At 40.7% G+C, this 15,801-nt stretch overlaps 1 protein-coding gene across 6 annotated transcripts in view; it reads left to right on the top strand.

The window, feature by feature from the left end:
* Positions 1–9,945: 9,945 nt before the first annotated feature.
* ZNF143 (zinc finger protein 143) overlaps positions 9,946–15,801 on the top strand; it is a 61,093-nt gene continuing 55,237 nt past the window's right edge. For 4 of the 6 annotated variants that reach the window (XM_012095790.5, XM_012095789.5, XM_004016165.6 and 1 more), the window contains exon 1: positions 9,946–10,040. In XM_012095790.5, the coding sequence (XP_011951180.1) occupies positions 9,999–10,040 (42 nt within the window). In that variant the 5' untranslated portion in view covers positions 9,946–9,998. Of the gene's footprint in view, positions 10,045–15,801 lie in introns of all 6 variants that reach the window. The other 2 variants (XM_060399922.1, XM_060399921.1) reach the window with 1 other exon arrangement.

Raw genomic sequence — 15,801 nt, 5'->3', positions numbered from 1 at the left:
TTCTCGGTTGCTGAGATTTTGTTTCAAGGAAATGTATTGGCATGTCTTTGAGATCAAGTTTTATTGTCTCCTCTGTCATACAATCCAAACTAATCTACATTTATGAATTTTTGACTGAAATGAAAGACCTTAAAATTAAACTATATTTAATATTAAATATTGTTCAAATGGTAGTTTCTAATGCATCAAATATACCTCGATTATTTTCAGTATTTCCTTAAATATAACATCAAATTAGAGTTTCTTATAGATTATGAATCGATAATGTATCAGTGTTTTTAAATAAGGTTATAGGACTTTTAGATAACTTTTTGAGAGTAGTATTTATAAACTTGTAATTAGTTGCATGTGGATTTTATTTATTTCTTTAACATACAGCATTTCCCACAGTTTCACTAATCTATAACTTATTTTTTAATTTATACAAGTTAATTCTGATTTTGTTTGGGTTTCAGTGTGTCTTTTTTAATGGCTGACATTAGCATAAAATCTTCACTTTTTTGTAAACCTAAGCCATCCATTTTTATAAAAGCTATTCGTTTATCAGTATTAAATAAAAGATGTTAATCTATTTCTCTGCAGGTAACAGAATGGTGATTACTAATCTACATGCCTTACCAGGATAATGACTGCTATGTTCACCTCTTGAAGAGACCAGAGTGTAGAGCAGGGGTGGTCCTACCACAGTACTGTGGCTATGTTCAGTTCCAGATATAGTCCCTGAAGCAAGCATTTAGAAAAAGTTATTAGGAATTATGTTAATATACACCACGTCTTTGGGAGGATCTAGCACAATGAATTAAGCATAGTAGGCATTCCATGAGTGTTTGTGAAATAAATGACCTAAAATTACATTAAAACATTGGTTATTAAAATGTCACTTCTGTTCTATGTAATTTTAAGTTTTGGTGAATGTTGATCCCTTCTGAAGTTGAGATTTTACCATTGATGAGGTTGGCCACCCTTGCAATAATAGCACTTCAGTGCATGTGGTTTTTACAAACGGAAACTAGATATACAGCTAGAAATCCAGAATTTTGTTACTATGAGAGGAATATCTTTTAAATAACTTTTTGAGAGGTAATTCCGCCTTTAGGTTTTTTTTTTTTTAAGTACGGGTGATAGAAATTTATCAATTATATTTGATGTCTGAATCCTATATTTAAGTGCTTTCTACCAGAGTCTTTTTTAAAAGTTCCTTTTAACATCCTTTTAATAAACTCAAAAAGGAATTTCCTCAATCTGAAAGGCTAAAATTAATGGACTTAATAATGAAAGAGTAAAAACCCTTCCCCCTAAGATCAAAAATGCCTCCTGTTGCCACTTCTATTTAGCATTGCACATAGGGTTTTGTTCATTGTTGTTGTTCAGTTGCTACTGTGTCCGACTCTGACCCCATGATCTGCAGAACGCTAGGCGCCTCTCCTCTGTCCACTTTCTCCCCCAGTTTGTTCAAGTTCATGTCCGTTGAGTCAGTGATGCTATCTAACTATTTCATCCTCTCCTTTTGCCTTCAGTCTTTCAAAAAGGGTTTAGCCAGGGCAGTTAGGCAGGAAGAAATAAGACATCCAGTGGTAAAGGAAGAAGTAAAATGTATTCTCAGATGACTGATGTCACAGAAAACCCTGAAGAATCCACACACAAAGAGCTAATGACTTCAAGTTTGCAAGGCATAAGATTAATATACAAATATACAGTTGTATTTCTATACAGCAGGAGTGAAATTAAGAAAATTACATTTATGGTGGTGTTTAGTCACTAAATTGTGTTCAACTCTTGCCACCCCATGGGCTGTAACCCGTCAGGCTCCTCAGTCAATAGGATTTCCCAGGCAAGCATACTGCAGTGTAGTGGGCTGTCATTTCCTTCCCCAGGGGATCTTCCCAACACAGGGATTGAAGTCTGCTGCTTGCTTGGTTGACAGGTTCTTTACCACTGAGCCACCACCTAGTAAGAATAGGTAACCTTTTTTTTCTTTTTTTTGCTGTAACTTCTGGCTTCTGGGATTTTAGTTCCCCAATCAGGGATTGAACACGTCCTTGGCAGTTAAAGCACAGAGTCGTAACCACTGACCACCAGGGAATTCCCAAGGACAGATACCTTCTACTGACCAAAGGAATAGAATTGAGAGTCTAGAAATAAACCTTTAAGTTTATTGTCAATTGATTTTCAATAGGGGCTTCCCTCATAGCTCAGTTGGTAAAGAATCTGCCTGCAATGCAGGAGACCCCAGTTCTACTCTTGGGTCAGGAAAATCTGATGGAGAAGGGATAGGCTACCCACTCCAGTATTCTTGGAGTTCCCTTGTGGCTTAGCCAGTAAAGAATCCACCTCCAATTTGATCCCTGGGTTGGGAAGATCTGATGGAGAAGGGATAGGCTACCCACTCCAGTATTCTGGCCTGGAGAATTTCATGGGGTCTCAAAGAGTCGGACACGACTGAGCAACTCTTATATTCCTAGGTGGCACTAGTGGTAAAGTATCCACCTGCAAATGCAGGAGACATAGGAGACTCAGGTTCTATCTCTGGTTTCCGAAGATCCCCTGGAGGAGGGCATGGCAACCCACTCCAGTATTCTTGCTGGGGAATACCATGGACAGAGGTGCCTGGTGCGCTATAGTCCATAGTATCACAAACAATTAGACATGACTGAAGTCACTTAGCACATACTTAGGCACAATTTTCAACAAGGGTCCCAAAACCAATGTAGGAAAGAATCTTGTAAAAATGGCTCTGGGACAGCTGGGCATATATGGGTGTAAATCGTGGTGACTGAGATAGTTTCTTCGATATAACACCAAAGACCAAGAAACAAAAACATGATTTAGATTTCATCAAAACTTTGGTTCAAAGGTTACTTTGGAAAAGTGAAAAGACTCCATAGGATGGGAAAAAATATCTGCTAATCTTGAGTATATTCAGAATTCAACAAGAAAACTCCAATGTAAGAATGGTAAAGAATCCAATTAGACCTTTCTCCAAATAAATAAATGGCCAGTTATCTTAGGAAATGCTTAACATCTCTAGTCATTCAGTTCAGTCCAGTCACTCAGTCGTGTCCAACTTTTGCGACCCCATGCACAGCAGCACGGTAGGTTTCCCTGTCCATCAACTCCTGGAGCCTGCTCAAGCTCATGTCCATTGAGTTGGTGATGCCTTCCATCCATCTCATCCTCTATTGTCTCCTCCTCCTGCCTTTAATCTTTCCCAGCATCAGGGTCTTTTCCATTGAGTCAGTTCTTCGCATCAGTTGGCCAAAGTATTGGAGTTTCAGCTTCAGCATCAGTCCTTCCAGTGAATATTCAGGACTGTTTTCCTTTAGGAGGGACTGCTTGGATCTCCGAGCAGTCCAAGGGACCCTCAAGAGTCTTTTCCAACACCACAGTTCAAAAGCATCAATTCTTCAGCCTCAGCTTTATAGTCCAACTCTCAAGTCCGTATGTGACTACTGGAAAAACCATAGCTTTGACTAGATGAACCTTTGTCGGCAAAGTGATGTCTTTGCTTTTTAATATGCTAGTCATTAGGGAAATGCAGATCAGAATTCATGATGCAGTATTCCTTATCTACTAGCCTGTTTAATCAGAAAGGTACACAATCACAAGTATTGGTGAGGAAGAAGAGAAATCGTACCCCTGTACAGTGTTGGTACAATATAAAATACTCATCTGTTGTATAAAAGTTTGATGGTTCCTTAAAAGGTTGAAAAGTGTCACCTAACAACTCCACTCCCGTGTGTGTGTGTGTGTGTGTGTGTGTGTGTGTGTGTGTGTATCCACACATGTATATATAAAATCTGAGAGAAATTAAGCCTGTCCACACAAGAACTTGGTGCACAGTTATTTATACTAGCATTATAGCCAAGAGCAGGAAACAATCCAAATAGCCACTGGTGAGTGGATAAACGAAAGGTGAGATATCCATACAATCAGATATTTGACAGTAAAAAGGGATGATGTGTAATTACACACTGCAGTGTGGATGAGCTTTGAAAACAAGTCAGACATGAGTCCATATATATGAAATGTCAAGAACGAGCAGATCAGTGGATTAGTGGTCACTGGGACGGGTGGGGAGGGAGGACAGAATGGAGTGAGTGTAATGGGCGTAGGTTTTCTCTTGGGCATGATTAAAGTGTTTTCCATTAGGTACTGGTGATGGTTGAACAGTCTGGTGAATATACTAAAAACTACTGAAGTGCATGCATACTTTAAAATGGTTGAGTTTTCTGGTATACGAGAATCTCAATTTTCAGTTTTAAGTTTCAAGTTTGAAGTTCTCTAAAAAGTAATACTCAATGTATATTCATTAAGTATAAAGTAAGAGCTAGCTATCCCCATATATAGGGAAAACTGTCTTAAAGATTGTATTCTGCCAATATTTAGTTATTTGAGCTAGGTGCTCATTTTTTTTTTTTTTTCTTTAATCACATCACCCCATCAAACAGCCCTAGCTGGCACCACACTTTGGCAGGGTGGATAGCAGGTGGAAGAATTCTTTAAAAAATTTTTTTCCTGTAAATGCTGCATCTTTGTTATATATTTCAGTGTAATACAGCATTAGAAATTTAAGACTGAGCCATCTTTTTTTCTGTCTCCTCCCAAAATTACAGCATCTAGTGCTTTTCTATAAAATGGTATCAGTCTTACTGTTTATTTGGAGACAAACGCTTCACCTTAAAAAAAAAAAAAAAAAAGCTCACCTTGACTTGAGTGTGTCTTTTCAGAAAAATAAAAAATCATTTTAAAAACAATGGTTTCATTTCTAGACTATTCTTTACTGCTGAAGTACTACCTACTTACTATGTACATTAGTGAAACTTGATTTTCCTTTTGTCTGGAATGTTATATTTTAGATTTAAGCAAATTAATTAGAAGCCAAAAATGACTGCTAGAATCTTACGGAGGAAGCCAGTTTCAAAGGAACACCTGGAATCTTCAAGGGCTTTAATTGATAAAATTTTGTAAATAGAGTTCATTTTCTCTTAGCTTTCCATTAAAATAAACCAAACACATTAACCACAACTAATAATCTTGGAGCTCAGTTATCAGGTGCTATTTTCAAAGATGTAACAAATGAATCTGCCAGCCAACACAGCAGGTGCAGGTTCCATCGATGGGTAGGGAAGATCCCCTGGAGAAGGTAATGGCCAACCACTCCAGGAATCTTGCCTGGGAAATCCCATGGACAGAGGAGCCTGGCAGAATAGAGTCCTGAGGTACCAAAAGTTGGACACGATTTAGCGACTCATTCAACAACGAATGAATGAATTGGGTTGACAAGTGGTCCATGGGTAGAGTTGGTAAAATTGAAAACTGCACATACTGGAGTTATTATCAATAACTTCAAATGACTGGAGTCCTGCAATTAGCCACTAACAAAACATTACCAGTTTATCAGCACTATGCTTAAGTCAGCATACATACTGAGAACTATATCTGAGATTGGAAAGGAGTGTTTTAAGTAACATATACTTCTAAAAGTATATTCTGATAAAGCTCTGATTAATGTTTTCAGTGTAGAAGCTGAGTGAGATTAACTGAATGAGTTTATACTGCAGACCAAGGATTCTGGGTCCATGAGCCCTATGAAACTTCGATGTCTTTAGTATATTTTTCATAGCTTTCATTTGAATCTCAAAGGAGTTTTCAAAGTGCTTAGAAACCACTGCTGTTGAGCATTAAAGTGAGACTTGGAGAGAGAGGCAACATCAAGCATTTGAATAATACCTCTGATAGGCACTGTGCTACCTTCTACGTTCTCATGTATCTTCCCAATCAACACTTGTGAAGTTTGTTTTTTATTTATTTGCTCTGGGTCTTAGTTGTAGCATGTGAGATCTAGTTCCCTGGTGGGAGATTGAACCCAGGCCCCCTGCATTGGGAGCACAGAGTCTTAACCAGTGGACCACCAGGAAAGTACCTGAAGTAAGTTTTTATTTTACAAATGGGGCAAGAGTTTCTAAGACAAGTGACACATCTAACAGCCACAGCTTCCAATGAAGAGCAAATGACTAGCTTGTTTTTAAATTCTTTAGCATTTAAAAAAAAAAAAATTCTTCAGTTTGAAAATGAAAGTCGTTCAGTTGTGTTGTACTCTTTGCCACCCCATGGTCTATACAGTCTGTGGAATTTTCCAGGCCAGAATACTGGAGAATACCAGAAAACTGGTAGCCTTTCCCTTCTCCAGGGGATCTTTCCAACCCAGGGATGAAACCCTGTCTCCCGCATTGCAAGCAGATTCTCCACCCACTGAGCCACCAGAGAAGCCCAGTGTAAGAACTGTAGATTTTTTTCAGTGTTTTTAAAATTCTACAAATTTAGGGGAAAAATGTATTAATAAACCTATTACAGAAATAATTTGGTAACTCAAAGTCACCTTATCCTAGACATAGTTACTTTTAAGAGTTGAATGCATTGATTTTTTTGCTGAACCACCAGATTTATGGGATCTTCATTTCCCCACCTAGCCCTCAGCAATGAAAGCACGGAGTCCTAACCACTGGACTGCCAGGGCATTCCTTCCATGTTTCTTCTATACATAGAATAGTAGTTATATCAGTGTGCAAATATGCCCAAATCAACCAATTCTCCAGAAAATTCTGAGTTAAATGTTTTTAAAAACATAATAATAACAGTTTTTGAAGAAGGCTAGAACCAGACCACCTCACCTGCCTCTTGAGAAATACGCAGGTCAGGAAGCAACAGTTAGAACTGGACATGGAATAAGACTAGTTCCAAATAGGAAAATAGGAAAAGGAGTATGTCAAGGCTGCATATTGTCACCCTGCTTATTTAACTTATATGCAGAATAGATCATGAGAAACGCTGGGCTGGAAGAAGCACAAGCTGGAATCAAGATTGCCAGGAGAAATCTCAATAACCTCAGATATGCAGATGACACCACCCTTATGGCAGAAAGTGAAGAGGAACTAAAAAGCCTCTTGATGAAAATGAAAGAAGAGAGTGAAAAAGTTGGCTTAAAGCTCAACATTCAGAAAACTAAGATCATGGCATCTGTCCCATCACTTCACAGGAAATAGATGGGGAAACAGCGTCAGACTGTTTTTTTGGGCTCCAAGGTCACTGCAGATGGTGACTGCAGCCATGAAATTAAAAGACGCTTACTCCTTGGAAGGAAAGTTATGACCCAACTAGATAGCATATTGAAAAGCAGAGACATTACTTTGCCAACAAAGGTCCATCTAGTCAAGGCTATGGTTTTTCCAGTGGTCATGTATGGATGTGAGAGTTGGACTGTCAAGAAAGCTGAGCACCGAAGAATTGATGCTTTTGAACTGTGTTGTTGGAGAAGACTCTGAAAGTCCCTTGGACTGCAAGGAGATCCAACCAGTCCATCCTAAAGGAGATCAGTCCTGGTGTTTGGAAGGACTGATGCTGAAGCTGAAACTCCAATACTTTGGCCACCTCATGCGAAGAGTTGAAAGTGTGAAAGTTGCTCAGTCGTGTCCAACTCTTTGTGATCCCATGGACTATACAGTCCATAGAATTCTCCAGGCCAGAATACTGGAGTGGGTAGCCTTTCTCTTCTCCAGGGGATCTTCCAAACACAGGGATCAAACCCAGGTCTCCCGCACTGCGGTTGGATCTGTTACCAGCTGAGCCACAAGGGAAGTGTTGACTTATTGAAAAAGACCCTGATGCTGGGAGGGATCGGGGGCAGGAGAAGGGGACGACAGAGAATGAGATGGTTGGATGGCATCACCGACTCGATGGACATTAGTTTGGGTAAACTCCTGGAGTTGGTGATGGACAGGGAGGACTGGCATGCTGCGATTCATGGGGTCGCAGAGTCAGACACAAATAAGCAACTGAACTGAACTGAGAATTGTTAGCCTGTTTAGAAAACTGTGAAAAAGTTCAGCTTTGTGGAAAAGCCTGGATTAACAATGACTGGCAGTTAAATGTTTTCAAGCCATTAATTTGTTAAGATGTAATAAGATGAGGAATAGGAGGTGATTCAGGGAAAATCTGGATTATGGGTGGCCCTAAATATTATGACATTTGAACTCTGTTCTGTAGTCAGTGGTAAACACTGTAACACAAAGTTCTATTATCTGTGACAATATCATTAGTGTATCTTTGTGAATTAAAGTAGAATTATAGCATCCTATTCACCATTATCATTCAGTGTTTACAACCACTTAGTAGGTCCCAAGGATAGAAAGATGTCCTGTAACCAAGATCCACAATTACAGGGTGATTTTTAACTTCCTTTTTGAGATTCTGTATTACAATGTTTTAACAAACACACTAAAGGTTAATGACTTAGTAATAAATGACTGAATTCCATAAAAATATTTTGATTCTTTTAATAACATTTCTGATTACAAAATATAGATGTAACATCTGGAAGGTACATAAGTATAAATTAGAACACTTGTCGTCTGAACCCTCTACTCTGTGAAAAAAGGAGTCTATCCATCGAGAACAAGACTATTTGGAATAAGCCAATTCCTCCAGTTTCAAGCAACTTAATCCAACCTTATGTGTCCCATTTTTTATTCTTATAAGGGAATAAAAGTAACTAAACTTCTAAAGATCATATATTCAAACGACACTCAGAAGTCTCTTCCTTCCAATGGCGTTTGGGCACCAATTAGGCAGCTATACCTTCGTTAGGGTCTTGTGCGCCCCTCACTCCCTACCAAAAACAAGGTAACGCTAAAATCTCACAGTAGACTCAAGTGTAAATAAAAACATTGTAATTATCCTAAGGACAGTCTATAATCACCTGAAAGACACTAAATCAAACATTATCCAGCTTTCTCCAATTTTTGTAAGCATTACACAAATCTCCAGTTACAGCGGGACCATCCTCTTCATTCTTAGTAACTCAAATCTACACTTGGAACGCCCGATGTAACAAATCTTGAGTCTACACACTTTATCTCATCTTTATTCAGCTTCGTTGCCAAAACACAGAAATATATACTGAATACTCCTCAAATGAGACTTGTATTTCCAATAGCTTTAAAAAGTTTGGGTTAAGAGCTACGAGAAACGTTACCTAAACTTCACAACTAACTTGTATCCAATCTTAATAGGTACAGGGAGACCCACTCAATGCTTTCCCCACCCTTTTTGACATTAATTCGCGACACACACAAGAAGGAAAGTAAAAAAGAAGTTAGCGACACCATTAGAGAGGACTTCAAAATTTGAACTTAAGCAACGTGAAAACGCAAAGCATCCGCAATGTCTCCCAGCGGAGTCCAAGACCACCGCCTCGTTGTCGAGTTTCGCCTGAGCTTCCGCTGAGGCAGGAGGTTCATCCTCCTAGCAATGATGATACCCCGGCGACTGGAAAAGCAAAGGTAGTCTTGGCAGCCAGTGACAAGGATACGGCAGCTCTCAAAAACCAGAACCTCCATCCAAGAGCAAAGGCCTCAGCTGGCACCAAGAGCCCCCAGGGAACTGTGAGCCGTCGCATCCCGTCTCACCCCACCCTACCGACGGGGCAACACTCAGCAATTGCTAGGCAAAGCGCAACCGATCTCCAGAACGCGCTCCAGCAAGCCCACCGGGAGAGCCAAAGCCACCTCCTAGCCCCTGTGGGGAAAATGGCGCCTGTGAACTCGTCTCCCTCCCGGCTAGTCACAAGGACCAGCCTCCCTCCCTCGCTACAAAATGGCGCCTCCTGCTGGGGCCCCAGAATAGGCATAATTCACTTGTCAGAGAGGCGTTGTCGCGCTGGGATGAGCGGTTCTGTCAACCAGTCAGAAGCAGGAACTTTGGTTCCTCACTTTGGGTAAGCCACTCAGTCGCTGGCTGTAAGGCCAGGCGAGGCTGACGTCAGGTAAGGGGGCGTGGATAAGGCCGTCTTCTTTCGCGTAGCCTAAATTTGAGCCAATGGCAAGCAGGAAGCGTCTAGTGAGTGACGTAATGACAGTCCAATGGAGGCTGGGGGCGGGCCTCAGAGCTACTATGCGGGTTGCGGGGCTTGGGGGCCGGGCGGCTGTTTCCTGTCCTGGTGCATGGTGGTCGGACGAAGGAATTGTTGGAAAATTTTCTCGGAGGTTCGTATATAAATGTGTTTTTACCCAGTGTGCATTATTCTCCGCCCGGCCGCCGCCCTCAGCGCGGCGGCGCGGGCCCGCTTGGGCCCGGGCTCTGGCTCCGGCTGGTCAGCCTCCACCTCAGGCCTTGCCGATCCTACGGCCGGTCGCGGTAGTTGCGTCTGGGCAGAAGCGGAGTTTATTAATAACCCGCGGCCGCCACTCTGGGGCGGCGGAGCTTTTCTCTCTGAGGACGCAAACCACCCCCCCTCCCCCCAGTCTCGTCGCGTAGCGCCCCGCCTGTTCCCCTCTGGGGACCGCCGAGGGGAGGGAGTGAAAGAGGGGAGGGTGGAGCCCTCGGGAGCCTGGCGGCGCTTCTCGGCTTGACCTCCGCGCGGAGCGAGTCCCCAGGCGCCGCCGCGGCGAAGCTTCTCGGCTGAGGCGCTGGGCCCTGGTCAGCACCAGGCCCCGGCTGGGGCGCCGGCGGCAGAACTGGCCGAGAGCCCGATTGGGTTCCCGCCTGCAGATCGCCCCCAATATTTCCTCCCGCTCAGACCATGCACACATTTCTTGTTTCCCTCACTTGGAAAAAAAAAAATTGGGGTCATTGAGCCTAATATGGAATATTGGAAATTGCTGATTTTATCATTCTGTTTTCTCGATTTTGGTGAAAAGAGTGAACGAATCCTTTCGTTGCTTTGTAACATTTATTGTGGAACGTCCATCAATATTCTCTCCCCTTTTGCTCTTTTTAACAGTGTTTACTCATTAAAGAAGTTAAAAGTGATAAAATGATGGCCAAACTGATGACAAGTTTAAGATCAGTTTAAGCTTTTGAAAGTTGTCTAGTCAGCTGGTATAGTCTAGTGAAGATGTGAAAAATTGTAATTTCGAGGTTGTCGCCTTTGTCCTGAATTTTACTAGAAGCTGTAAGCGTCCAGTAGTTTTGCTGTAGTTAACAAAAATCTGTGCAATATTTAATGTTTTCCCTTGCTGATGGCGTAGTTTCAGTTCGTTATTGTTTAATAAGAGACTAGGTAATGAAATCATCCAAAAGTTTCGGTAAGATAGTAACGAATTTTACCCAAGTGTATTTTGATTACTTTGGAAATTATTTAGTGTACAAATACTTTGCCTATTTTTTCCATAGCCACCTTTTAGTTTTTAAAAATAACAGCTTAATTGGCAGAATATACAGACCTTTACAATTCACCCCGTTAAAGTATGTAATTAGGTAGGTTTAATGTTTTCACAGAGTTGTGCAACCATTACCAAAATTTTAAAACATGTTCATCACCCCCCAAGAAACTCGGTACCCACCAAGTTTCTCCCGATTTCCCCATAACACACCTCCTTCACCAACCACTAATCTACAAGTTTGTCTGTTCCCAGAGTTTCATAAAAATGGAATCACACAGTATGTGCTTCTTTGACTTAGCATGTTTGCAAAGTTCATTCATGTTAGAGCATGTATGAGTACTTCATTTCTTTTTATTGCCAAATATTTCATTGTGGGGACATAACACCTCTTATTTATCCGTTCATCTGTTGATGTGGACTTTCAGGTTGCTTCTATCTTGACTATTATGCATAATGCTGCTGTAACAATCACATATATTTATTATTTATCTATTCATTTGGCTCCTCTGGGTCTTAGTTGTGGCATGTGGAATCTTTTAGTTACATCATGAACATGTGGAATTGATTTCTCTGACCAGGGATCTAACCAGGGCCCCCATCATTGTGGGTGTGGAGTCTTAGCCAGTGGACCACGGGGAAGTCCCCTCTACTGTTAGTTTAGTTGTTATTAAATATTTATAATGTAGTTACAGTTTGTGATTACATGAGGAGAACTTTCTGAGTCCTGATGTTCTTATCATTACTTAATTTTGAAGTTCTTATATAGTTTTTGTTTTTATATATGTGTTAGTTATTTGGCTGCCCTGGGCTTTAGTTTCAACATGTGGGATCTAGTTTCCTCATTAGGAATCAAACCCGGGGCCCCTGCATTGGGAACTCAGAGTCAGCCTCTCTACCACTAGAGCAGCCCTTGTTTTTATTTTTAATTTGAGATTTTACCCAGTTCTTAGTCTTTTTGCGCTTGGCTTTATTTCAGGACATAGTGATTATTTAGAGTTGAGTTGTTTGTGTCATTGCTGATCTCTATGCTTAATTTGCATTTTAAGGATAGCTTTAAGAGAGTGTATTGTACTATCAAAATGATTTTGTTTTTAAGATGGCTCTATACTGAAAATCTCCCTCCCTCTCAGAGAAGTAAAAAATCTTCATAGTTTCCGATAAATTTAATCCTATTTTAAAACTGTGTCACCGTGGGAACTCTGTACTCTGTGGAAATAACTTATCCATTAATGTGTAGACACAGGCCTTTAACTCCAAACTACATTTTTTTTGTACTTAAAATACCACTTTATGGAAATTCCCCGGTGGTCCAGTGATTAGAACTTGGTACTTTCACTGCGGGAGGCCTGAGTTCAATTCTTGGTTCGGGGAACTAAGATTCCACATGTGGCACCTCTGCCAAAATAAGTAAATACATATTTTTTAAAGTCAATTATTTAAAATCACCTTTAGAAATTATTTTTTGTCTTCTTTTTCAGGGAAAAAACTTTCACAAGGATAAGGAAATTTTTTCTCTTTTTTAAAATTGAACTGTAGTTGATTTACATTTTACTTGTTTAGGGTGTATAACAGTGATTCAGCATTTTTATAGACTGAAAATTTTTATTTTTAGCTTAAAAAATTTTTTTAATGGAGAAACCTTGAAAACATTATTTCGTTTAAGTGAAAGAAGACAGTCACAAAAGACCATATGCTATGATTCCATTTATATGAAGTGTCCAGAATAAGCAAATCTGTAGAAATAGAAAGTAGATAGGGGTTACCTATGGGTTTGGGAAGGGGGAGATAGGCTTTTCTTTTGCTGGTGATAAAAATATTCTGAATTCAGGTTGTGATAATATTTGTACACTCTAAATATACTTAAGTCATTGACTTGTATACCTTAAATGGATAAATTTTATGGTGTGTGAATTGTATCTCAGTAAAGGTATTTTCAAAAAGGAAAATTATGAACAAGAGGGAAGTTTCTCTTGAATAACACATCTCTGAAAATTTTTCTTGTTTTTTTCCTCCTCTGGCAATACCACTTGATGGAAATTCCCTAGCAGGCCAGTGGTTAGGACTTAATTCTTTCACTACCTGGGAGCCTGAGTTCAGTCCCTGGTCAGGGAACTAAGATCCTGCATGTAGTAGGTGAAAATAGTGAATAAGACAGAGACATTTAGCTTCTCATTTAGCTTTAAACTGCTGATAAGCAGGTTAGTCACTCAGTCATGTCCAAATCTTTGGGACCCTCATGGACTGTAACCCACCAGGCTCCTCTGTCAATGGGGATTCTCCAAGCAAGAATACTGGGGTGCTTTGCTATGCCCAGGGATCGAACCCAGGTCTCCCACGTTGCAAGTGGATTCTTTACTCTCTGAGCCACCAGGGAAGCTCATTAATAGCAAACACACATGTAATGCCATGTGCTGTTACAAGCGATTTTTATTTGCAGTACCTCTGTGAAGTACCTGCCTTTTACAGATAGGGAAACTGTGGCACAGTGTGCTTAAGTAACTTGCCCAAGGTCACATAGATAATATGTGGTCAATGAGAGTTTGAAGCAGGCTGGCTCAGGAGTCTTTATTCTTAAGTATAATGCTATATACCATGTCTTATAAGTATTCCTTCCTAGGTATAACCCATATTTTCTAATCTATCAATAGGGGAATCCTCCTTAGATATTATTGTATGTTTTAGTAGCTGGTTGCTATAAATACGGGCTTCTCTGGTGGTGGCTCAGTGGTGAAGAATCCGCCTGCTGTGCAGAAAACCCAGGTATGGTCTCTGGGTCGGGAAGATCCCCTGGAGGAGAGCATAGATGGCAACCCACTCCAGTATTCTTGCCTGGAGAATCCCATAGACAGGGAAGCCTGGCAGGCAGCAGTCCATAGGGTCACAGAGAGTCAAACATGACTGAAGCGACTGAGCACGCACGCACATGCTCTAAATACACTGCTGCTACTCTGGAGAAAACCAGGTAATTAAAGTGTACTGTGGTAAGTGTTATAAGGGTATGGACAGAGTGTCTTGGGAGATACAGGTGAAGCATTCAGATCCAGTTTGGGGAGTTGAGATAAAACTTTCTGGTGGAATCTAAAGAATTTAGCCAAGTAGAGAAGGCGGAGAAGGCAATGGCAACCCACTCCAGTGCTCTTGCCTGGAAAATCCCATGGACGGCGGAGCCTGGTAGGCTGCAGTCCATGGGGTCGCTAGGAGTCGGACATGACTGAGCAACTTCCCTTTCACTTTTCACTTTCATGCATTGGAGAAGGAAATGGCAACCCACTCCAGTGTTCTTGCCTGGAGAATCCCAGGGACAGGGGAGCCTGGCGGGTTTCTGTCTGTGGGGTCGCACAGAGTCAGACACAACTGAAGTGACTTAGCAGCAGCAGCAGCGAAGAGAGAAGGAAGAGTATTAAATGATACTTAATTCATAGGATTACTAGAATGATTAAATGAATTAGTAGTAATGCCTGGTACATAATATTTTGGAAGGATAAGTTGTCATTAAATGTTTAAATTATTAATATATTAATATTATTAAATGATACTAGTATCATTGACTACTAGAATTTTAATCAGTGTTGCTGGAATATAGAATGTGAGATTGTGCTAGAATAAGACTGGAGGATAGAGTGACCAACTTGTCTTGATTTGCTGAAAGTAAAAGTGTTAGTTTTTCAGTCATGCCAGTTTGTGGGTGGTTTTACTGGGTTTAGAACCATGGAGAAAAATAGTTACCTTAGAAAGGAGCAAAATGAGAACAAAGTAAGATATGCCTGTGTATACCCACATAAGCACATTTTAGAGACTGAGTTCACACCAGTACCTCCAATTCCAGCTCATTCCACAGAGCTCTTTCTTTTCTTCCCTTATTCCATATTTGCATTTCCCTTCTTCCTTAATGAGAGCTCTGGCTTCCAACAGCATTTACACATTTATTCAATGCTCAGTCTTTTATTATGTCTAAAATAGTTTCCAAGTTGTTTTGCCTTTGAAAGAATTAGTTGCTCAGTTAGTCTGATTCTTGTGACCCCATGGACTGTAGCCTGAAGGCTACTCTGTCCCTGAAAGTCTCCAGGCAAGAATACTGGAGTGAGTAGCCATTCCCTTCTCCAGGGGATCTTCCCAACCCAAGGATGGAACCTGGGTCTCCTGCATTGCAGGCAGATTCTTTACTGTCTGAGTTACCAGAGAAGCCCTTGCCCAAGACCATTCCAATTTGTTTTTCTTTTTAATTATTTATTCTTTTATATGTATATATATATGGAGAAGGGAATGGCACCCCACTCCAGTACTCTTGCCTGGAAAATCCCATGGATGGAGGAGCCTGGTAGGCTGCAGTCCATGGGGTCACGAAGAGTCGGATACAACTGAGCGACTTCACTCTGACTTTTCACTTTCATGCATTGGAGAAGGAAATGGCAACCCGCTCCAGTATTCTTGCCTAGAGAATCCCAGGGATGGGGGAGCCTGGTGGGCTGCCATGTATGGGGTCGCACAGAGTCGGACACGACTGAAGCGACTTAGCAGCATATATATATATATATATATATATATATATTTTATTGAAGTGTAGTTGACTTACAGTGTTGCAGGTGCACAGCAAGGTGATTCAGTTATACAAATATATGTATATTATTTTTGAAATTATTTT

This window comes from Ovis aries, chromosome 15 (assembly GCF_016772045.2).
Source record: "Ovis aries strain OAR_USU_Benz2616 breed Rambouillet chromosome 15, ARS-UI_Ramb_v3.0, whole genome shotgun sequence".
In the NCBI taxonomy this organism is placed as follows: Eukaryota; Metazoa; Chordata; class Mammalia; order Artiodactyla; family Bovidae; genus Ovis; species Ovis aries.
This window is presented reverse-complemented; position numbering and strand designations above follow the sequence as displayed.